Source organism: Entelurus aequoreus, linkage group LG10 (assembly GCF_033978785.1).
Source record: "Entelurus aequoreus isolate RoL-2023_Sb linkage group LG10, RoL_Eaeq_v1.1, whole genome shotgun sequence".
Lineage (NCBI taxonomy): Eukaryota > Metazoa > Chordata > Actinopteri > Syngnathiformes > Syngnathidae > Entelurus > Entelurus aequoreus.
Genome location: NC_084740.1, coordinates 43,364,372 through 43,391,279, shown reverse-complemented (window position 1 = coordinate 43,391,279; position 26,908 = coordinate 43,364,372). Strand labels below are relative to the sequence as shown.

Here is a 26,908-nt window from a genome sequence, read left to right as displayed (position 1 = left end):
CAGGTGGTATGGAGCCGCTCCTGACTACCTTAGCCCCTTCGCGGACAAAGGTAATGGTCTGCTGGCGGTTGGCTGCTGGTGGTGGTAGGGAGTTGATGGTTACTCGTTTGTCCTCCAGGGTGGACGCAAGGGTCTTTAGGATGTATCGATGTACAAATCATTATTTCTTCTAGATTTTCCAGAACAAAATTTTTAAAAGACATTCAAAATACTTTGAAATAAGATTTAAATTTGATTGTACAGATTTTCTAGATTTTCCAGAATATATTTTTTTTAATTTTAATCCTAATAAATTTGAAGAAATATTTCACAAATATTCTGCGTCGAAAAAACAGAAGCTAAAATGAAGAATTAAATTAAAATGTATTTATTATTCTTTACAATAAAAATTAAAAAAAATACTTGAACATTGATTTAAATTGTCAGTAAAGAAGAGAAAAGAATTTAAAAGGTAAAAATTAGGGATGTCCGATAATGGCTTTTTGCCGATATCCGATATGCCGATATTGTCCAACTCTTTAATTACCGATACCGATATCAACCGATATATACAGTCGTGGAATTAACACATTATTATGCCTAATTTGGACAACCAGGTATGGTGAAGATAAGGTACTTTTTAAAAAAATGAATCAAATAAAATAAGATAAATAAATTAAAAACATTTTCTTGAATAAAAAAGAAAGTAAAACAATATAAAAACAGTTACATAGAAACTAGTAATTAATGAAAATTTGTAAAATTAACTGTTAAAGGTTAGTATTATTAGTGGAGCAGCAGCACGCACAATCATGTGTGCTTACGGACTGTATCCCTTGCAGACTGTATTGATATATATTGATATATAATGTAGGAAGCAGAATATTAATAACAGAAAGAAACAACCCTTTTGTGTGAATGAGTGTGAATGGGGGAGGGAGGTTTTTTGGGTTGGTGCACTAATTGTAAGTGTATCTTGGGTTTTTTATGTGGATTTAATAAAAATAAAAAATAAAAAACAAAAAAAAACACGATACTGATAATAAAAAACCGATACCGTTAATTTCCGATATTACATTTTAACGCATTTATCGGCCGATAATATCGGCAGACCGATATTATCGGACATCTCTAGTAAAAATGTATATGTGTTTAAAAATCCTAAAATCATTTTTAAGGTTGTATTTTTTCTCTAAAATTGTTTTTCTGAAAGTTATAAGAAGCAAAGTAAAAAAATAAATGAATTTATTTAAACAAGTGAAGACCAAGTCTTTAAAATATTTTCTTGGATTTTCAAATTCTATTTGAGTTTTGTCTCTCTTAGAATTAAAAATGTCGAGCAAAGCGAGACCAGCTTGCTAGTAAATATATACAATTTTAAAAATAGAGGCAGCTCACTGGTAAGGCAGCTATTTTTAGAACAGGCCAGCGGGCTACTCATCTGGTCCTTACGGGCTACCTGGTGCCCGCGGGCACCGCGTTGGTGACCCCTGCTGTAAAGCTTTAAAAACAAACAGCAAGGTTTTAAAAACAATTCTAAAATGAACAGGGAGCCATTGCAAACTCTGAAGAATTGGGGTTATATGCTGGCGTTTCCTGGCCCCTGTTAAAAGTCCTGCTGCCGCGTTCTGGACTAACTGCAACCTGGAGAGAGCTTTTTGGCTAATGCCAGCATAAAGTACATCGCAGTAGTCCAGGCCACTTGAAATAAAAGCATGCATGTCTTGTTCAAAAAGGTTAAAAGATAAAAAATGGTTTTACCTTTGCTAAAAGACGAAGATGATAAAAACACGATTTTAAAACGCCATTGACTTGTTTGTCAAATTTAAAATGGCTGTCTATAGTGACGCCAAGGCTGCTGACTAATTTTGCAATGGTCACATACAATGTCTGGTGTGTCATTTCTATTTATCAACACCAAACCTATTTTTTTCATGTAAAATTCACAATGGACGGTATACTTTTTTGTTTATTTTATGTTCATATTTTCAGTCTTACAAGGTGGAAATAAATAAAACAAATGAAGGAAAATAATTTAAAAGTAGGAGCATCAATCCAACAAAAACTTCTGTTTGTGAACTATCTGCACATGCTGGAATCGAGTTGCCAGGGCAAGAATAATGAATTTGTTGACAGTGCAGTGTGAAAGCCGACGTGTTCACTTTGCAATTAAGTAAAGGCGGTCTTGAAGGAATATAACCTGCAGAGGCACTTTTTGACAAGACATCCACATTTGGATGTAGGGCCCGTGAGACCTTGGGCTCCTGAGACCGCGGCCCTCTGCATGATGTGGTTGAATAGCCCTGGTCTATAGCCCCATTAGGCTACTGTTTATTTACCTGAATCTGTGCAGATTTGGGCATATTTAGAAAGGTCTAGAAACAAATATAAAAGCAATCATACTTTAAAAAGTTTTAAACCAGTGGTGTCAAACGTACGGCGAACAAGTTTAATCCGGTTCGCGTCCCGCAAGATGAGTTTGCTAAGTATAAAAATGTTTTTAATGAAAGAAACTGCTGTTCTAAATGTGTCCACTGGATGTCACAATAGCAATTCAAGTGTAACCCACGTCACACACCCCTGTTTAAAGATGACATGTCCGCTGATTTCTAGCGCCCCCCGGATTGGCTGCTGCTTCTCCAATCAGCGCAGGTGCAAGTAATCAGCTGCTCCTTTTGTGGCAGGCGGCAGACTAATACAGTAGCGACACGCAATACCTTCTTTTATTGTAAATGATCCACTCAACAGCTAAAATAACGAAACGGTAAGATGCAAAGACTTAAGTCAACATGACCATCTTTGCATCTAGAGTTCAATGCAGTGCTTGTAATTGTTAGACGGCACGATGTGCACCCTGAACACCATTGTAAAAATGTCTGTTTCTACATTTGTTCTATTTTATTTTACGCTTAAATTCCCTATGTTGACATTGGTTACATTTGTAGTCATGCTACCTTTTTAATTCAGCTATCATGGTGTAATTTTGACAATTGTTTGAATTCATTTGTAATTGTAATATTTGAATGATGCTAAATGAATGTGTTGTGGCAGTTGCGGATGTCAATAATGTGACGGTCGCTTTTCCAATCACGTCTTCAGTGGTGGACTGCCAACATGATAGTCCTGAACCAGGAAGTGCTTAAAGTTGAATGGCTTTGTAAATACACTGAGTACATTTAAGTTGATTATGTTCTTCTTATGTGGGTTTGAAACTGCACCAATGTTTTCCTTCACAACTTTCAACTAACTGGAAGTGTTTTGCCAAGAGGATTATTGGTAGTCTGTACATTTTCAGAATGTGCTAGTTCTCCAAAGTAAGACGAAGAAAACCATTTTGAAGTTGTCTTTATTTTGAAGTTCTAATGCCGACATTTTACCAGTCATTGTGGATATTATGACAGGAAACGTTCGTTTGAGGACCGCACGGCTAGCTAGCTCTCATGCCAGTCCCCTTTTTGGGACATTGTTGTATTTTTTAAGGACGTTTGTTGGGCTTCTACTTTTTTTTAAGTGTATAACAAATATATTTTAGAAATACAGTCAATGTCAATTGAGCCAAAGCGTCTGCAGATGTTTATTATTCACTAGGAGTGCAAACTGGTAGTCGGCAGTCTGACAGCGGTTGTTGGGAATGGACCTGGCGTCTTTTACAGTTGAGTAGATCTGTCCTCAAGTTGTCTGAGTTGTTTCATCGCCTCATTATTGTGTGTGCCGCTTCTACGCTGCTGCAAGGCATTGTGGGAAACATTTGTCTTAATTCTGCTCAAGAAGTGGAATACTAACACACTGATGGCTCCCGTGTTTGTGTTTGACCTCGATCCACACTCAACATCATTTGTCTTTCCTCCCTTCAGATGAGAAGGTGATGGCGGACGATGAGTTCACCTGCGACCTCTTTCGCTTCCTGCAGCTGCTGTGTGAGGGCCACAACAACGGTGAGGGGCCACTCCTTCCTTCTTATTGCGATTACGGCTGCCCGCTTGAGAAAGTAATTATATATGAATATAAATGTAAAGGAGCCTCGTTATTATTGTATTCAGATTGAGGTATGAGACACTTTAAAGGCCTACTGAAATGACATTTTCTTATTTAAATGGGGATAGCAGATCCATTCTATGTGTCATACTTGATCATTTCGCGATATTGCCATATTTTTGCTGAAAGGATTTAGTAGAGAACATAGACGATAAAGTTCGCAACTTTTGCTCGCTGATAAAAAAAAGCCTTGCCTGTACCGGAAGTAGCGTGACGTCACCGGTTGAAAGGCTCCTCACATTTCCCCATTGTTTACACCAGCAGCGAGAGCGATTCGGACCGAGAAAGCGACGATTACCCCATTAATTTGAGCGAGGATGAAAGATTCGTGGATGAGGAATGTGAGAGTGAAGGACTAGAGTGCAGTGCAGGACGTAGCTTTTTTCGCTCTGACCGTAACTTAGGTACAAGCTGGCTCATTGGATTCCACACTCTCTCCTTTTTCTATTGTGGATCACGGATTTGTATTTTAAACCACCTCGGATACTATATCCTCTTGAAAATGAGAGTCGAGAACGCGAAATGGACATTCAGTGACTTTTATCTCCACGACAATACATCGGTGAAGCACTTTAACTACGGAGCTAATGTGATAGCATCGTGCTTAAATGCAGATAGAAACAAAATAAATAAGCCCCTGACTGGAAGGATAGGCAGCAGATCAACAATACTACTATCAGGAGACACCGAAGCAAACACTGGACCTGTAACTACACGGTTAATGCTGTGCCGCCTGTCGAAGCCTAGCAATGCTGTTGCTAACGACGCCATTGAAGCTAACTTAGCTACGGGACCTCACAGAGCTATGCTAAAAACATTAGCACTCCACCTACGCCAGCCCTCATCTGCTCATCAACACCCGTGCTCACCTGCGTTCCAGCGATCGACGGCGCGACGAAGGACTTCACCCGATCATCGATGCGGTCGGCGGCTAGCGTCGGATAGCGCGTCTGCTATCCAACTCAAAGTCCTCCTGGTTGTGTTGCTGCAGCCAGCCGCTAATACACCGATCCCACCTACAGCTTTCTTCTTTGCAGTCTCCATTGTTCATTAAACAAATTGCAAAAGATTCACCAACACAGATGTCCAGAATACTGTGGAATTTTGCGATGAAAACAGAGCTTTTTGTATTGAGATACAATGTGTCCGAATACTTCCGTTTAACTAGTGACGTCACGCGCATACGTCATCATACATAGACGTTTTCAACCAAAAGTGTGGCGGGAAATTTAAAATGTCACTTTATAAGTTAACCCGGCCGTATTGGCATGTGTTGCAATGTTAAGATTTCATCATTGATATATAAACTATCAGACTGCGTGGTCGCTAGTAGTGGCTTTCAGTAGGCCTTTAAAAGCATCATCAAGGTGACAAAAAGTAAAATGCTTCAAATATTAATTAAATATTCAGTTAAGCTTAGAGCACGTTTAAAAACAAGCCCAGTGCTCTACAGGCATAAGAAAAGGGGCACACATTTACAGTGCAACACATAAAATACAGTACAGTATTTTACACTTAGTAAAATATACCTAAGTGCAGAATATATCACCTGAAATGTAATAAATATTCAGGTTTTCTCTGTCAAATGTCAAAAACCAAATGCATTTAGGTAAGGGTGTAATGGTACGTGCATTTGTATTAAACCGTTTCGGTACGGGGGGTTCGGTTCGGAGGTGTACCGAACGAGTTTCCACACGGACATATTAAGTAGCGTAGCGCACGTTGTGTAAACAATGCACACCGAGACACAACACACGGCATGCTAGCAGCGACCGGGCTACTACAACATGTAAAAGCCAGAGCTGGAAGACTTTCCTGCCTCGTTAAGATCTCCCGTTTGGAAAAAATTGGCTGCGTGGTGCGATACAACAATGGAGGACGGAGGTTTGCCGACATTGTTCAGCAGCAGTATGGTATGCTTCTGACAACACGTCAAACATGCTAACCCATTTGAAGCGTCACCACCCCCAAGTGAACATCGCTTCAACGAAGAGAAAGACGAGCAAACAGCTCCCCACTGCATTCAAGCAGCCTCTCCTCGGCGAGTACAGCAGGGCTAAAGCAATAACAAATGCCGTTGGTGTTTTAATTGCAGCAGATTTAAGACCATATTGCATTAAAAACTAGATTTTGACCCATTTCTATGGTGGAAGAACAATGAGTCCATATATCCTCTTACTGCCAAGTTAGCCAGGGACTACCTGGAGACATTGTAACTGCAAGCAGGTCTGCTCTTTCTGCAGACAATGTGGATAAACTGATTTTTCTGGCAAAAAACATGAAGATTGAGTGAAAGTCACCAGGGTTAAAGGCTGGGGGGGAAAAGAAAAGTTAATCTGAGGCTGAGTTGACATGAAACTGTTTAATGTTGCACTTTTTATATGTAGAAGAAAAATTTTGTCATTTTATTTAATCTGAGCAACAACTTGAGGCAGTTTAATGTTGATTAAAGTGGACCCCGACTTAAACAAGTTGAAAAACTTATTGGGGTGTTACCATTTAGTGGTCAATTGTACGGAATATGTACTGTACTGTGCAATCTACTCATAAAAGTCTCAATTAATCAATCAAAAAAAGCACTTTATATGTAGAAAGGTTTTGTTAAGAAACCATTCTGAGCCTTATCTTATTTAGTTTTTATTTTATATATGTTGACCACATGGACCCTGGCAATGGACCCTGTGTGTATATGTATGTCATTGTTATGCTTAGCATTCATGACTAGTGGTGGCTCACATACATCACACACACAGCTATTTCTATTTTTGGGCAAAATTATTATAGTGTTCCCAATGTTAAAATGATAAAGCCTTTGTTTACAAATTTGGTGAATAAATAACCAAAAAATTTATATTTTGTTGTTTTCTTACTGTACCGAAAATGAACCGAACCGAGACCTCAAAACCGAGGTACGTACCGAACCGAAATTTTTGTGTACCGTTACACCCTTAGATTTAGCCAAAAAGAGCTTTTTCATTTCCAGCCTTTTGCAGGACACATACATGATGTGGCAGTCCGCTTCAATTAAAGTGACAAAGCAGATACAATTATGTGGTAGGTGATGTTAAATGGTGCCGTTTTATCCGCTCAGCCATGTAAAATAACATGTCAGAAGAGATCAAATGGGCCCGCATGAAATAAAGTAGCAAACCAGATACAATTACAGTATGTGGTGGGCCACATTAAAGGGTGTGGCCGAGCACACAAAATGGCGTAGCAGGCCACGTAAAATAATGTGGTGGGCCAGTAAAAATGATGTGGTGCGTGATGTCAAATGAAGTGGCGGGCCACATAAAATAACATGGAGAAACACATAAAATGACATGGAGAAACACATAAAATAACATGGACAAACACATAAAATAACATGGACAAACACATAAAATGACATCAAATCAACTTTATTTATAAAGCACATTTAAAATTTACCACAGGGGTAGCCAAAGTGCTGTACAATGGGCAGGTTAAAAGATAATATGAGAACCGAGCAAACACAACACAACACAAACAGAACATGATAAAAAAAAATAAAAAAAAATAAAAAAAACATAAAAACATGTTCACAGCAGGTGTATTATGGGGCGCCATTGCAGGATGGATATCACTCAGTGTTAAAAGCCATGGAATAACATGGACATGGACAAACACATAAAATAACATGGACAAACACATAAAATAACATGGACAAACACATAAAATAACATGGACAAACACATAAAATAACATGGACAAACACATAAAATAACATGGACAAACACATAAAATAACATGGACAAACACATAAAATAACATGGACAAACACATAAAATAACATGGAGAAACACATAAAATGACATGGACAAACATAAAATAACATGGAGAAACACATAAAATGACATGGACAAACATAAAATAACATGGACAAACACATAAAATGACATGGAGAAACACATAAAATGACATCGAGAAACACATAAAATGACATGGACAAACACATAAAATAACATGGACAAACACATAAAATGACATGGACAAACACATAAAATGACATGGAGAAACACATCAAATAACATGGACAAACACATAAAATAACATGGACAAACACATAAAATGACATGGAGAAACACATAAAATGACATGGAGAAACACATAAAATAACATGGAGAAACACATCAAATAACATGGAGAAACACATCAAATAACATGGACAAACACATAAAATGACATGGAGAAACACATAAAATGACATGGAGAAACACGTAAAATAACATGGACAAACGCATCAAATAACATGGAGAAACACATAAAATGACATGGACAAACATAAAATAACATGGACAAACACATAAAATGACATGGAGAAACACATAAAATGACATGGAGAAACACATAAAATGACATGGAGAAACACGTAAAATGACATGGAGAAACACATAAAATAACATCGACAAACACATAAAATGACATGGACAAACACATAAAATAACATGGAGAAACACATAAAATGACATGGACAAACACATAAAATGACATGGACAAACATAAAATAGCATGGACAAACACATAAAATGACATGGAGAAACACATAAAATGACATGGACAAACACATCAAATAACAGGGACAAACACATCAAATGACATGGAGAAACACATAAAATAACATGGAGAAACACATCAAATAACATGGACAAACACATAAAATGACATGGAGAAACACATAAAATGACATGGAGAAACACATAAAATGACATGGAGAAACACGTAAAATGACATGGAGAAACACATACAATAACACGGAGAAACACATAAAATGACATGGACAAACATAAAATAACATGGACAAACACATAAAATGACATGGAGAAACACATCAAATGACATGGACAAACACATAAAATAACATGGACAAACACATAAAATAACATGGACAAACACATAAAATGACATGGAGAAACACATAAAATGACATGGACAAACACATCAAATAACAGGGACAAACACATAAAATGACACGGAGAAACACATAAAATAACATGGAGAAACACATCAAATAACATGGACAAACACATAAAATGACATGGAGAAACACATCAAATAACATGGACAAACACATCAAATAACATGGACAAACACATCAAATAACATGGAAAAACACATCAAATAACATGGACAAACACATCAAATAACATGGAGAAACACGTAAAATGACATGGACAAACACATAAAATAACATGGACAAACACATCAAATAACATGGACAAACACATAAAATAACATGGACAAACACATAATATGACATGGACAAACATTAAATAACATGGACAAACACATAAAATGACAGGGAGAAACACATCAAATAACATGGACAAACACATAAAATGACATGGACAAACACATCAAATAACATGGACAAACACATAAAATGACATGGACAAACACATAAAATGACATGGACAAACACATCAAATAACATGGACAAACACATCAAATAACATGGACAAACACATCAAATAACATGGACAAACACATCAAATAACATGGACAAACACATCAAATAACATGGACAAACACATCAAATAACATGGACAAACACATCAAATAACATGGAGAAACACATCAAATGACATGGACAAACACATCAAATAACATGGACAAAAACATCAAATAACATGGACAAACACATCAAATAACATGGAGAAACACATCAAATGACATGGACAAACACATCAAATAACATGGACAAACACATCAAATAACATGGACAAACACATCAAATAACATGGACAAACACATCAAATGACATGGAGAAACACATCAAATAACATGGACAAACACATCAAATAACATGGAGAAACACATCAAATGACATGGACAAACACATCAAATAACATGGAGAAACACATCAAATAACATGGACAAACACATAAAATGACATGGACAAACACATAAAATGACATGGACAAACACATCAAATAACATGGACAAACACATCAAATAACATGGACAAACACATCAAATAACATGGACAAACACATCAAATGACATGGACAAACACATCAAATAACATGGAGAAACACATCAAATAACATGGACAAACACATAAAATGACATGGACAAACACATAAAATGACATGGACAAACACATCAAATAACATGGACAAACACATCAAATAACATGGACAAACACATCAAATAACATGGACAAACACATCAAATGACATGGACAAACACATCAAATAACATGGACAAACACATCAAATAACATGGAGAAACACATCAAATGACATGGACAAACACATCAAATAACATGGACAAACACATCAAATAACATGGACAAACACATCAAATGACATGGACAAACACATCAAATGACATGGACAAACACATCAAATAACATGGACAAACACATCAAATAACATGGAGAAACACATCAAATGACATGGACAAACACATCAAATGACATGGACAAACACATAAAATAACATGGAGAAACACATCAAATAACATGGAGAAACACATCAAATAACATGCAGAAACACATCAAATAACATGGACAAACACATCAAATGACATGGACAAACACATCAAATAACATGGAGAAACACATCAAATAACATGGACAAACACATCAAATGACATGGACAAACACATCAAATAACATGGACAAACACATCAAATAACATGGAGAAACACATCAAATGACATGGACAAACACATCAAATGACATGGACAAACACATAAAATAACATGGAGAAACACATCAAATAACATGGAGAAACACATCAAATAACATGGACAAACACATCAAATAACATGGACAAACACATCAAATGACATGGACAAACACATCAAATAACATGGAGAAACACATCAAATAACATGGACAAACACATCAAATAACATGGACAAACACATCAAATAACATGGACAAACACATCAAATAACATGGACAAACACATCAAATAACATGGACAAACACATCAAATGACATGGACAAACACATCAAATGACATGGACAAACACATAAAATGACACAGACAAACACATCAAATAACATGGACAAACACATCAAATAACATGGACAAACACATCAAATAACATGGACAAACACATCAAATGACATGGACAAACACATAAAATGACATGGACAAACACATAAAATGACATGGACAAACACATCAAATGACATGGACAAGCACATCAAATGACATGGACAAACACATCAAATGACATGGACAAACACATCAAATAACATGGACAAACACATCAAATAACATGGACAAACACATCAAATAACATGGACAAACACATCAAATAACATGGACAAACACATCAAATGACATGGACAAACACATCAAATAACATGGACAAACACATCAAATGACATGGACAAACACATCAAATGACATGGAGAAACACATCAAATGACATGGACAAACACATCAAATGACATGGAGAAACACATCAAATGACATGGACAAACACATCAAATAACATGGACAAACACATCAAATAACATGGACAAACACATCAAATGACATGGACAAACACATCAAATGACATGGACAAGCACATCAAATGACATGGACAAACACATCAAATGACATGGACAAACACATCAAATAACATGGACAAACACATCAAATAACATGGACAAACACATCAAATAACATGGACAAACACATCAAATAACATGGACAAACACATCAAATGACATGGACAAACACATCAAATAACATGGACAAACACATCAAATGACATGGACAAACACATCAAATGACATGGAGAAACACATCAAATGACATGGACAAACACATCAAATGACATGGAGAAACACATCAAATGACATGGACAAACACATCAAATAACATGGACAAACACATCAAATGACATGGACAAACACATCAAACGACATGGACAAGCACATCAAATGACATGGACAAACACATCAAATGACATGGACAAGCACATCAAATAACATGGACAAACACATCAAATGACATGGACAAACACATCAAATAACATGGACAAACACATCAAATGACATGGACAAACACATCAAATGACATGGAGAAACACATCAAATGACATGGACAAACACATCAAATGACATGGACAAACACATCAAACGACATGGAGAAACACATCAAATGACATGGACAAACACATCAAATGACATGGAGAAACACATCAAATGACATGGACAAACACATCAAATGACATGGACAAACACATCAAACGACATGGACAAGCACATCAAATGACATGGACAAACACATCAAATGACATGGACAAGCACATCAAATGACATGGACAAACACATCAAATGACATGGACAAACACATCAAATAACATGGACAAACACATCAAATAACATGGACAAACACATCAAATAACATGGACAAACACATCAAATAACATGGACAAACACATCAAATGACATGGACAAACACATCAAATAACATGGACAAACACATCAAATGACATGGACAAACACATCAAATGACATGGAGAAACACATCAAATGACATGGACAAACACATCAAATGACATGGACAAACACATCAAATAACATGGACAAACACATCAAACGACATGGAGAAACACATCAAATGACATGGACAAACACATCAAATGACATGGAGAAACACATCAAATGACATGGACAAACACATCAAATGACATGGACAAGCACATAAAATGACATGGACAAACACATCAAATAACATGGACAAACACATCAAATGACATGGACAAACACATCAAATAACACGGACAAACACATCAAATAACATGGACAAACACATCAAATGACATGGACAAACACATCAAATGACATGGACAAACACATCAAATAACATGGACAAACACATCAAATGACATGGACAAACACATCAAATAACATGGACAAACACATCAAATGACATGGACAAGCACATAAAATGACATGGACAAACACATCAAATAACATGGACAAACACATCAAATGACATGGACAAACACATCAAATAACATGGACAAACACATCAAATGACATGGACAAACACATCAAATGACATGGACAAACACATCAAATAACATGGACAAACACATCAAATAACATGGACAAACACATCAAATGACATGGAGAAACACATCAAATGACATGGACAAACACATCAAATGACATGGACTAACACATCAAATAACATGGACAAACACATCAAATAACATGGAGAAACACATCAAATGACATGGAGAAACACATCAAATGACATGGACAAACACATCAAATAACATGGACAAACACATCAAATAACATGGACAAACACATCAAATAACATGGAGAAACACATCAAATGACATGGACAAACACATCAAATAACATGGACAAACACATCAAATAACATGGACAAACACATCAAATAACATGGACAAACACATCAAATGACATGGAGAAACACATCAAATAACATGGACAAACACATCAAATAACATGGAGAAACACATCAAATGACATGGACAAACACATCAAATAACATGGAGAAACACATCAAATAACATGGACAAACACATAAAATGACATGGACAAACACATAAAATGACATGGACAAACACATCAAATAACATGGACAAACACATCAAATAACATGGACAAACACATCAAATAACATGGACAAACACATCAAATAACATGGAGAAACACATCAAATAACATGGACAAACACATCAAATGACATGGACAAACACATCAAATAACATGGAGAAACACATCAAATAACATGGACAAACACATCAAATAACATGGACAAACACATCAAATGACATGGACAAACACATCAAATAACATGGACAAACACATCAAATGACATGGAGAAACACATCAAATGACATGGACAAACACATCAAATGACATGGACTAACACATCAAATAACATGGACAAACACATCAAATGACATGGACAAACACATCAAATGACATGGACAAACACATCAAATAACATGGACAAACACATCAAATGACATGGACAAACACATCAAATGACATGGACAAACACATCAAATAACATGGACAAACACATCAAATAACATGGACAAACACATCAAATGACATGGAGAAACACATCAAATGACATGGACAAACACATCAAATGACATGGACTAACACATCAAATAACATGGACAAACACATCAAATAACATGGAGAAACACATCAAATGACATGGACAAACACATCAAATAACATGGACAAACACATCAAATAACATGGACAAACACATCAAATAACATGGAGAAACACATCAAATGACATGGACAAACACATCAAATAACATGGACAAACACATCAAATAACATGGACAAACACATCAAATAACATGGACAAACACATCAAATGACATGGAGAAACACATCAAATAACATGGACAAACACATCAAATAACATGGAGAAACACATCAAATGACATGGACAAACACATCAAATAACATGGAGAAACACATCAAATAACATGGACAAACACATAAAATGACATGGACAAACACATAAAATGACATGGACAAACACATCAAATAACATGGACAAACACATCAAATAACATGGACAAACACATCAAATAACATGGACAAACACATCAAATGACATGGACAAACACATCAAATGACATGGACAAACACATCAAATAACATGGACAAACACATCAAATAACATGGAGAAACACATCAAATGACATGGACAAACACATCAAATGACATGGACAAACACATAAAATAACATGGACAAACACATCAAATGACATGGACAAACACATAAAATGACATGGACTAACACATCAAATAACATGGACAAACACATCAAATAACATGGAGAAACACATCAAATGACATGGACAAACACATCAAATAACATGGACAAACACATCAAATAACATGGACAAACACATCAAATAACATGGACAAACACATCAAATGACATGGACAAACACATCAAATAACATGGAGAAACACATCAAATAACATGGACAAACACATCAAATGACATGGACAAACACATCAAATGACATGGACAAACACATCAAATAACATGGACAAACACATCAAATAACATGGAGAAACACATCAAATGACATGGACAAACACATCAAATGACATGGACAAACACATAAAATAACATGGACAAACACATCAAATGACATGGACAAACACATCAAATGACATGGACAAACACATCAAATAACATGGACAAACACATCAAATGACATGGACAAACACATCAAATGACATGGACAAACACATCAAATAACATGGACAAACACATCAAATAACATGGACAAACACATCAAATAACATGGACAAACACATCAAATAACATGGACAAACACATCAAATAACATGGACAAACACATCAAATGACATGGACAAACACATCAAATGACATGGACAAACACATCAAATGACATGGACAAACACATCAAATAGCATGGACAAACACATCAAATAACATGGACAAACACATCAAATAACATGGACAAACACATCAAATGACATGGACAAACACATCAAATGACATGGACAAACACATCAAATGACATGGACAAGCACATCAAATGACATGGACAAACACATCAAATGACATGGACAAAGACATCAAATAACATGGACAAACACATCAAATAACATGGACAAACACATCAAATAACATGGACAAACACATCAAATAACATGGACAAACACATCAAATGACATGGACAAACACATCAAATAACATGGACAAACACATCAAATAACATGGACAAACACATCAAATGACATGGAGAAACACATCAAATGACATGGACAAACACATCAAATAACATGGACAAACACATCAAATGACATGGACAAACACATCAAATAACATGGACAAACACATCAAATGACATGGACAAACACATCAAATGACATGGAGAAACACATCAAATGACATGGACAAACACATCAAATGACATGGACAAACACATCAAACGACATGGAGAAACACATCAAATGACATGGACAAACACATCAAATGACATGGAGAAACACATCAAATGACATGGACAAACACATCAAATGACATGGACAAACACATCAAACGACATGGAGAAACACATCAAATGACATGGACAAACACATCAAATGACATGGACAAACACATCAAATGACATGGAGAAACACATCAAATGACATGGACAAACACATCAAATAACATGGACAAACACATCAAATAACATGGACAAACACATCAAATGACATGGAGAAACACATCAAATAACATGGACAAACACATCAAATAACATGGACAAACACATCAAATGACATGGACAAACACATAAAATGACATGGAGAAACACATCAAATAACATGGACAAACACATCAAATAACATGGACAAACACATCAAATAACATGGACAAACACATCAAATAACATGGACAAACACATCAAATGACATGGACAAACACATCAAATGACATGGACAAACACATCAAATAACATGGACAAACACATCAAATGACATGGACAAGCACATAAAATGACATGGACAAACACATCAAATGACATGGACAAACACATCAAATAACATGGACAAACACATCAAATGACATGGACAAACACATCAAATGACATGGACAAGCACATCAAATGACATGGACAAACACATCAAATAACATGGACAAACACATCAAATGACATGGACAAACACATCAAATAACATGGACAAACACATCAAATAACATGGACAAACACATCAAATGACATGGACAAACACATCAAATGACATGGACAAGCACATAAAATGACATGGACAAACACATCAAATGACATGGACAAACACATCAAATAACATGGACAAACACATCAAATGACATGGACAAGCACATAAAATGACATGGACAAACACATCAAATAACATGGACAAACACATCAAATGACATGGACAAACACATCAAATAACATGGACAAACACATCAAATGACATGGACAAACACATCAAATGACATGGACAAGCACATCAAATGACATGGACAAACACATCAAATAACATGGACAAACACATCAAATGACATGGACAAACACATCAAATAACATGGACAAACACATCAAATAACATGGACAAACACATCAAATGACATGGACAAACACATCAAATGACATGGACAAGCACATAAAATGACATGGACAAACACATCAAATGACATGGACAAACACATCAAATAACATGGACAAACACATCAAATGACATGGACAAGCACATAAAATGACATGGACAAACACATCAAATAACATGGACAAACACATCAAATGACATGGACAAACACATCAAATAACATGGACAAACACATCAAATAACATGGACAAACACATCAAATAACATGGACAAACACATCAAATAACATGGACAAACACATCAAATGACATGGACAAACACATCAAATGACATGGACAAACACATCAAATGACATGGACAAACACATCAAATAACATGGACAAACACATCAAATGACATGGAGAAACACATCAAATGACATGGACAAACACATCAAATGACATGGACAAACACATCAAATGACATGGACAAACACATCAAATAACATGGACAAACACATCAAATGACATGGACAAACACATCAAATGACATGGACAAACACATCAAATGACATGGAGAAACACATCAAATGACATGGACAAACACATCAAATGACATGGACAAACACATCAAACGACATGGAGAAACACATCAAATGACATGGACAAACACATCAAATGACATGGACAAACACATCAAATGACATGGAGAAACACATCAAATAACATGGACAAACACATCAAATAACATGGACAAACACATCAAATAACATGGACAAACACATCAAATGACATGGACAAACACATAAAATGACATGGACAAACACATAAAATAACATGGACAAACACATAAAATAACATGGAGAAACACATCAAATGACATGGACAAACACATCAAATGACATGGACAAACACATCAAATAACATGGACAAACACATCAAATGACATGGACAAACACATCAAATGACATGGACAAACACATAAAATGACATGGAGAAACACATCAAATAACATGGACAAACACATCAAATGACATGGACAAACACATCAAATGACATGGACAAACACATCAAATAACATGGACAAACACATCAAATAACATGGACAAACACATAAAATGACATGGACAAACACATCAAATGACATGGACAAACACATCAAATAACATGGACAAACACATCAAATGACATGGACAAACACATCAAATAACATGGACAAACACATAAAATGACATGGACAAACACATCAAATGACATGGACAAACACATCAAATAACATGGACAAACACATCAAATGACATGGACAAACACATCAAATGACATGGACAAACACATAAAATGACATGGACAAACACATAAAATGACATGGACAAACACATCAAATAACATGGACAAACACATCAAATAACATGGACAAACACATCAAATAACATGGACAAACACATCAAATGACATGGACAAACACATCAAATGACATGGACAAACACATCAAATAACATGGACAAACACATCAAATAACATGGAGAAACACATCAAATGACATGGACAAACACATCAAATGACATGGACAAACACATAAAATAACATGGACAAACACATCAAATGACATGGACAAACACATAAAATGACATGGACTAACACATCAAATAACATGGACAAACACATCAAATAACATGGAGAAACACATCAAATGACATGGACAAACACATCAAATAACATGGACAAACACATCAAATAACATGGACAAACACATCAAATAACATGGACAAACACATCAAATGACATGGACAAACACATCAAATAACATGGAGAAACACATCAAATAACATGGACAAACACATCAAATGACATGGACAAACACATCAAATGACATGGACAAACACATCAAATAACATGGACAAACACATCAAATAACATGGAGAAACACATCAAATGACATGGACAAACACATCAAATGACATGGACAAACACATAAAATAACATGGACAAACACATCAAATGACATGGACAAACACATCAAATGACATGGACAAACACATCAAATAACATGGACAAACACATCAAATGACATGGACAAACACATCAAATGACATGGACAAACACATCAAATAACATGGACAAACACATCAAATAACATGGACAAACACATCAAATAACATGGACAAACACATCAAATAACATGGACAAACACATCAAATAACATGGACAAACACATCAAATGACATGGACAAACACATCAAATGACATGGACAAACACATCAAATGACATGGACAAACACATCAAATAGCATGGACAAACACATCAAATAACATGGACAAACACATCAAATAACATGGACAAACACATCAAATGACATGGACAAACACATCAAATGACATGGACAAACACATCAAATGACATGGACAAGCACATCAAATGACATGGACAAACACATCAAATGACATGGACAAAGACATCAAATAACATGGACAAACACATCAAATAACATGGACAAACACATCAAATAACATGGACAAACACATCAAATAACATGGACAAACACATCAAATGACATGGACAAACACATCAAATAACATGGACAAACACATCAAATAACATGGACAAACACATCAAATGACATGGAGAAACACATCAAATGACATGGACAAACACATCAAATAACATGGACAAACACATCAAATGACATGGACAAACACATCAAATAACATGGACAAACACATCAAATGACATGGACAAACACATCAAATGACATGGAGAAACACATCAAATGACATGGACAAACACATCAAATGACATGGACAAACACATCAAACGACATGGAGAAACACATCAAATGACATGGACAAACACATCAAATGACATGGAGAAACACATCAAATGACATGGACAAACACATCAAATGACATGGACAAACACATCAAACGACATGGAGAAACACATCAAATGACATGGACAAACACATCAAATGACATGGACAAACACATCAAATGACATGGAGAAACACATCAAATGACATGGACAAACACATCAAATAACATGGACAAACACATCAAATAACATGGACAAACACATCAAATGACATGGAGAAACACATCAAATAACATGGACAAACACATCAAATAACATGGACAAACACATCAAATGACATGGACAAACACATAAAATGACATGGAGAAACACATCAAATAACATGGACAAACACATCAAATAACATGGACAAACACATCAAATAACATGGACAAACACATCAAATAACATGGACAAACACATCAAATGACATGGACAAACACATCAAATGACATGGACAAACACATCAAATAACATGGACAAACACATCAAATGACATGGACAAGCACATAAAATGACATGGACAAACACATCAAATGACATGGACAAACACATCAAATAACATGGACAAACACATCAAATGACATGGACAAACACATCAAATGACATGGACAAGCACATCAAATGACATGGACAAACACATCAAATAACATGGACAAACACATCAAATGACATGGACAAACACATCAAATAACATGGACAAACACATCAAATAACATGGACAAACACATCAAATGACATGGACAAACACATCAAATGACATGGACAAGCACATAAAATGACATGGACAAACACATCAAATGACATGGACAAACACATCAAATAACATGGACAAACACATCAAATGACATGGACAAGCACATAAAATGACATGGACAAACACATCAAATAACATGGACAAACACATCAAATGACATGGACAAACACATCAAATAACATGGACAAACACATCAAATGACATGGACAAACACATCAAATGACATGGACAAGCACATCAAATGACATGGACAAACACATCAAATAACATGGACAAACACATCAAATGACATGGACAAACACATCAAATAACATGGACAAACACATCAAATAACATGGACAAACACATCAAATGACATGGACAAACACATCAAATGACATGGACAAGCACATAAAATGACATGGACAAACACATCAAATGACATGGACAAACACATCAAATAACATGGACAAACACATCAAATGACATGGACAAGCACATAAAATGACATGGACAAACACATCAAATAACATGGACAAACACATCAAATGACATGGACAAACACATCAAATAACATGGACAAACACATCAAATAACATGGACAAACACATCAAATAACATGGACAAACACATCAAATAACATGGACAAACACATCAAATGACATGGACAAACACATCAAATGACATGGACAAACACATCAAATGACATGGACAAACACATCAAATAACATGGACAAACACATCAAATGACATGGAGAAACACATCAAATGACATGGACAAACACATCAAATGACATGGACAAACACATCAAATGACATGGACAAACACATCAAATAACATGGACAAACACATCAAATGACATGGACAAACACATCAAATGACATGGACAAACACATCAAATGACATGGAGAAACACATCAAATGACATGGACAAACACATCAAATGACATGGACAAACACATCAAACGACATGGAGAAACACATCAAATGACATGGACAAACACATCAAATGACATGGACAAACACATCAAATGACATGGAGAAACACATCAAATAACATGGACAAACACATCAAATAACATGGACAAACACATCAAATAACATGGACAAACACATCAAATGACATGGACAAACACATAAAATGACATGGACAAACACATAAAATAACATGGACAAACACATAAAATAACATGGAGAAACACATCAAATGACATGGACAAACACATCAAATGACATGGACAAACACATCAAATAACATGGACAAACACATCAAATGACATGGACAAACACATCAAATGACATGGACAAACACATAAAATGACATGGAGAAACACATCAAATAACATGGACAAACACATCAAATGACATGGACAAACACATCAAATGACATGGACAAACACATCAAATAACATGGACAAACACATCAAATAACATGGACAAACACATAAAATGACATGGACAAACACATCAAATGACATGGACAAACACATCAAATAACATGGACAAACACATCAAATAACATGGACAAACACATAAAATGACATGGACAAACACATCAAATGACATGGACAAACACATCAAATAACATGGACAAACACATCAAATGACATGGACAAACACATCAAATAACATGGACAAACACATAAAATGACATGGACAAACACATCAAATGACATGGACAAACACATCAAATAACATGGACAAACACATCAAATGACATGGACAAACACATCAAATGACATGGACAAACACATAAAATGACATGGAGAAACACATCAAATAACATGGACAAACACATCAAATAACATGGACAAACACATAAAATGACATGGACAAACACATAAAATGACATGGACAAACACATCAAATGACATGGACAAACACATCAAATGACATGGACAAACACATCAAATAACATGGACAAACACATCAAATGACATGGACAAACACATCAAATGACACGGACAAACACATAAAATGACACGGACAAACACATAAAATAACACGGACAAACACATAAAATAACACGGACAAACACATCAAATAACACGGACAAACACATCAAATAACACGGACAAACACATCAAATAACATGGACAAACACATAAAATGACATGGACAAACACATAAAATGACATGGACAAACACATCAAATGACATGAACAAACACATAAAATAACATGGACAAACACATAAAATAACATAGACAAACACATCAAATAACATGGACAAACACATCAAATAACATGGACAAACACATCAAATAACATGGACAAACACATCAAATAACATGGACAAACACATCAAATAACATGGACAAACACATCAAATATGTGGCGGGCCACATAACATATTGAGACAAACAACCTAAAATGACATAGTGGGCCACAATATATAGATTGTGGTGGCAGGTCAGATAAAGTTCTATAGTGGCCTACAAATAGTTTGACGCCTGTGCCCTACATCCTCTCCACCTGTGCACACCTGTTGGTGCCTTTAGACTTCCAGAACTACCTGAGGACTCAGACGGGCAGCACCACCACCATCAATGTCATCATCTGCACCGTGGACTACCTGCTGAGACTCCAGGTGAGTGACAACAAACTATTTCCACTGAGGGCCACACACTGGAAAATCAAAGCATGTGGGGGCCATTTTGACATTTAAGCGTTGAAAGAAAAAAAAAAGTATGACTTATTTCTAACACTTTAATGAGTGGGACCCTTTTGGATCCCTGAGAGTTTTAGTGTGGGGAAAAAAAATCGAAATCAATGTTGTTATGAATTACTGAGCCATTGAAGGCTCCAATTACTTCAAATCAATTATTCCACTTGGAACATTTTCAGGGGGAAAATATTGCAAATTTTGTGTGATTTCCATAAAAAAATCTTCTTTTTTTTTTTTATCAAAAAGGGCATAAATTTGATATGGACAGATAGATCAGAAGTTAAACTAGACATTGAAGTGTTGAGGGGGGCCATAGAAGTAAACAAAAATCTATAGTATTGGTTTTGAAAATGAAAAATATCAAAATGGCCCCCGCATGCTTTGATTTTTCAGTGTGTGGCCCTCAGTGGAAATAGTTTGGACACCCCTGATCTACATCAACATCAACTCTATATCAAGTTCTTGTTTTTATGTTTTATGTCATAACAAAAACATTTTAAAAGTGGAATATTTGATGTGACGTAATTGGAGCCTTAAATAGGTCAATCATTCATAACAACATTGATTTTGATTTATTATTATTTTTTGAGCAATGAAAATTGAACAAAATAAATCTCACTCAAATTCTTGAGGATCCAAAAGGGCCCCACTCATACAAGTGTTAAATAATATATATATTTTTTACTTTCAACACTAAAGTCTCTCGATCAATATCGGATTTATGTCGATTATGATTTTTATTTTAATTGGTTTTATGCTCTTTTTGTCAAAGAAAACCCAATTTTTATGTCAAAAACTCAAACAATAATGTTTCCCCCACTCCAAAATGTCAAAGTAGAATATTTGATGTGAAGTAATTGGATTCCTAAATATGTCAATAATTCATAACAACACTGATTTTGATTCATTATTTTTTGAGTAATGACAGTTAAAAAAACTTGCTAATCCAAAAGAACCCAACTCATAAAAGTGTTCAAAATAAGTAATGCTTTTTTATTTATTTTTTTACTTTCAACACTAAAGTCATTAGATCCATATCAGATCTATCCGTTATTAGTTTTTATGTTTTTTTTTGTTTTTGTTTTTTACAATTTATTTGTTTTATGCCCTTTTTGTCAAAGAAAACTTTTTTTCCACACCAAACACACAAAATATGCAATCATTTCCTCAAATATTTCAAAATGGAATATTTGATGTGAAGTAATTGGAGCCTTAAATAGGTCAATAATTCATAACATTGATTTTAATTATTATTTTTTGAGCAACAGTATTAAATAAAAAAACAGCTTTGTCTTATTAGAGTCAACATTGCAACTTTTCCTCGTTACCTCTCACCAGTTTGCTCTTTTATTACACTTTGTAATATTAAAAAAAAAAAAGTTTTTTAATTATTAGTATTTTTTAAATGCCCATAAACAGTTAACTACCTGCTGCTAATAGCCCCCGGGCCGCACTTTGGACACCCCCTGTTTTAATGGGTGTATTTCCCCTGCTTTTTGTCTCTCAGGAGTCATATGGTTGGAAGAGGTTTTTTTAAACTTTTAACGCTTAAGTCTCTAAATCAACTTCAGATCGACTTTGTTTTTTTATGGCACAAAATATGCAATATTTTCCTCAAAAATATTGCAAAGTGGAATTTTTGAATTTGAATTGAAGCTTTGATTAGATCACTTTGAAACATTGATTTTGATCCATTATTATTTTTTAAGCAATGACAGTTTTAAGGAAAAAAACCATGGCAGCTTTGTGTTATTAGAGTCAACATTGCAACTTTTTCTGGTTACATTTCACCTGTTTGGTCTTTTTTTTACACTTTTTAATATTTTTTTATTTTTTATTAGTATTTTTAAAATGTTCCCCCTGTTTAAATAGGTGTTTTTCCCCTGCTTTTTGTCTCTCAGGAGTCATATAGTTGGAAGATTTTTTTTTACTTTTAACATTAAGTCTCTAGATCAACTTCAGATCTATCCGTTAAGTTTTATTAAATGTTTTTATGGGGTTTTTTATGGCACAAAATATGCAATATTTTCGTCAAAAAGTAGTTAAAAGTAGAATGTTTTATCATCTTGAAACATTGATTTTGATTCATTATTATTTTTTAAGCAGTTTTAGAGAAAAAAACATGGCAGCTTTGTGTTATTAGAGTCAACATTGCAACTTTTTCTAGTTACATTTCACCTGTTTGGTCTTTTTTTACACTTTTTAACATATATATATTTTTATTAGTATTTTTAAAATGTTCTGTGGGCCCTTAAAAAATGAGCTACCTGCCACAAATGGTCCCCGGGCCGCACTTTGGACACCCCTGTTTTAATGGGTGTTTTCCCCTGCTTTTTGTCTCTCGGGAGTCATATAGCTGGAAGATTTTTTTTAAAACTTTTAACGCTTAAGTCTCTAGATCAACTTCAGATATATCCGTTAAGTTTTTAAAAATGTTTTTATGGGGTTATTTATGGCACAAAATATGCAATATTTTCCTCAAAAATATTGCAAAGTGGAGTTTTTGAATTTGAATTGAAGCTTTGATTAGATCACTTTGAAACATTGATTTTGATCCATTATTATTTTTTAAGCAATGACAGTTTTAAGGAAAAAAAACATGGCAGGTTTGTGTTATTAGAGTAAACATTGCAACTTTTTCTGGTTACATTTCACCTGTTTGGTCTTTTTTTTACACTTTTTAATATTTTTTTAATTTTTTATTAGTATTTTTAAATTGTTCCCCCTGTTTAAATAGGTGTTTTTCCCCTGCTTTTTGTCTCTCAGGAGTCATATAGTTGGAAGATTTTTTTTTACTTTTAACATTAAGTCTCTAGATCAACTTCAGATCTATCCGTAAAGTTTTTTTAAATGTTTTTATGGGGTTTTTTATGGCACAAAATATGCGATATTTTCGTAAAAAAATATTTCAAAGTGGAATGTTTTATCATCTTGAAACATTGATTTTGATTCATTATTATTTTTTAATCAGTTTTAGAGAAAAAAACATGGCGGCTTTGTGTTATTAGAGTCAACATTGCAACTTTTTCTCGTACATTTCACCTGTTTGCTCTTTTATTACACTTTTTAACATATATATATATTTTTATTAGTATTTTTAAAATGTTCTGTGGGCCCTTAAAAAATTAGCTACCTGCCACAAATGGCCCCCGGGCCGCACTTTGGATGAGTTTGCTCTTTTATTACACTTTGTAATATTAAAAAAAAAAAGTTTTTTAATTATTAGTATTTTTTAAATGCCCATAAACAGTTAACTACCTGCTGCTAATAGCCCCCGGGCCGCACTTTGGACACCCCCTGTTTTAATGGGTGTATTTCCCCTGCTTTTTGTCTCTCAGGAGTCATATGGTTGGAAGAGGTTTTTTTAAACTTTTAACGCTTAAGTCTCTAAATCAACTTAAGATCGACTTTGTTTTTTTATGGCACAAAATATGCAATATTTTCCTCAAAAATATTGCAAAGTGGAATTTTTGAATTTGAATTGAAGCTTTGATTAGATCACCTTGAAACATTGATTTTGATCCATTATTATTTTTTAAGCAATGACAGTTTTAAGGAAAAAAAACATGGCAGCTTTGTGT

At 34.8% G+C, this 26,908-nt stretch overlaps 1 protein-coding gene across 1 annotated transcript in view; it reads left to right on the top strand.

Moving 5' to 3' along the window:
- ryr1b (ryanodine receptor 1b (skeletal)) overlaps positions 1–26,908 on the top strand; it is a 297,504-nt gene that overhangs the window by 216,522 nt on the left and 54,074 nt on the right. Inside the window, exons 87-88 of the mRNA XM_062060917.1 lie at positions 3,834–3,914; positions 23,161–23,249. Of these exons, the coding sequence (XP_061916901.1) occupies positions 3,834–3,914; positions 23,161–23,249 (170 nt within the window). The remainder of the gene's footprint in view (positions 1–3,833; positions 3,915–23,160; positions 23,250–26,908) is intronic.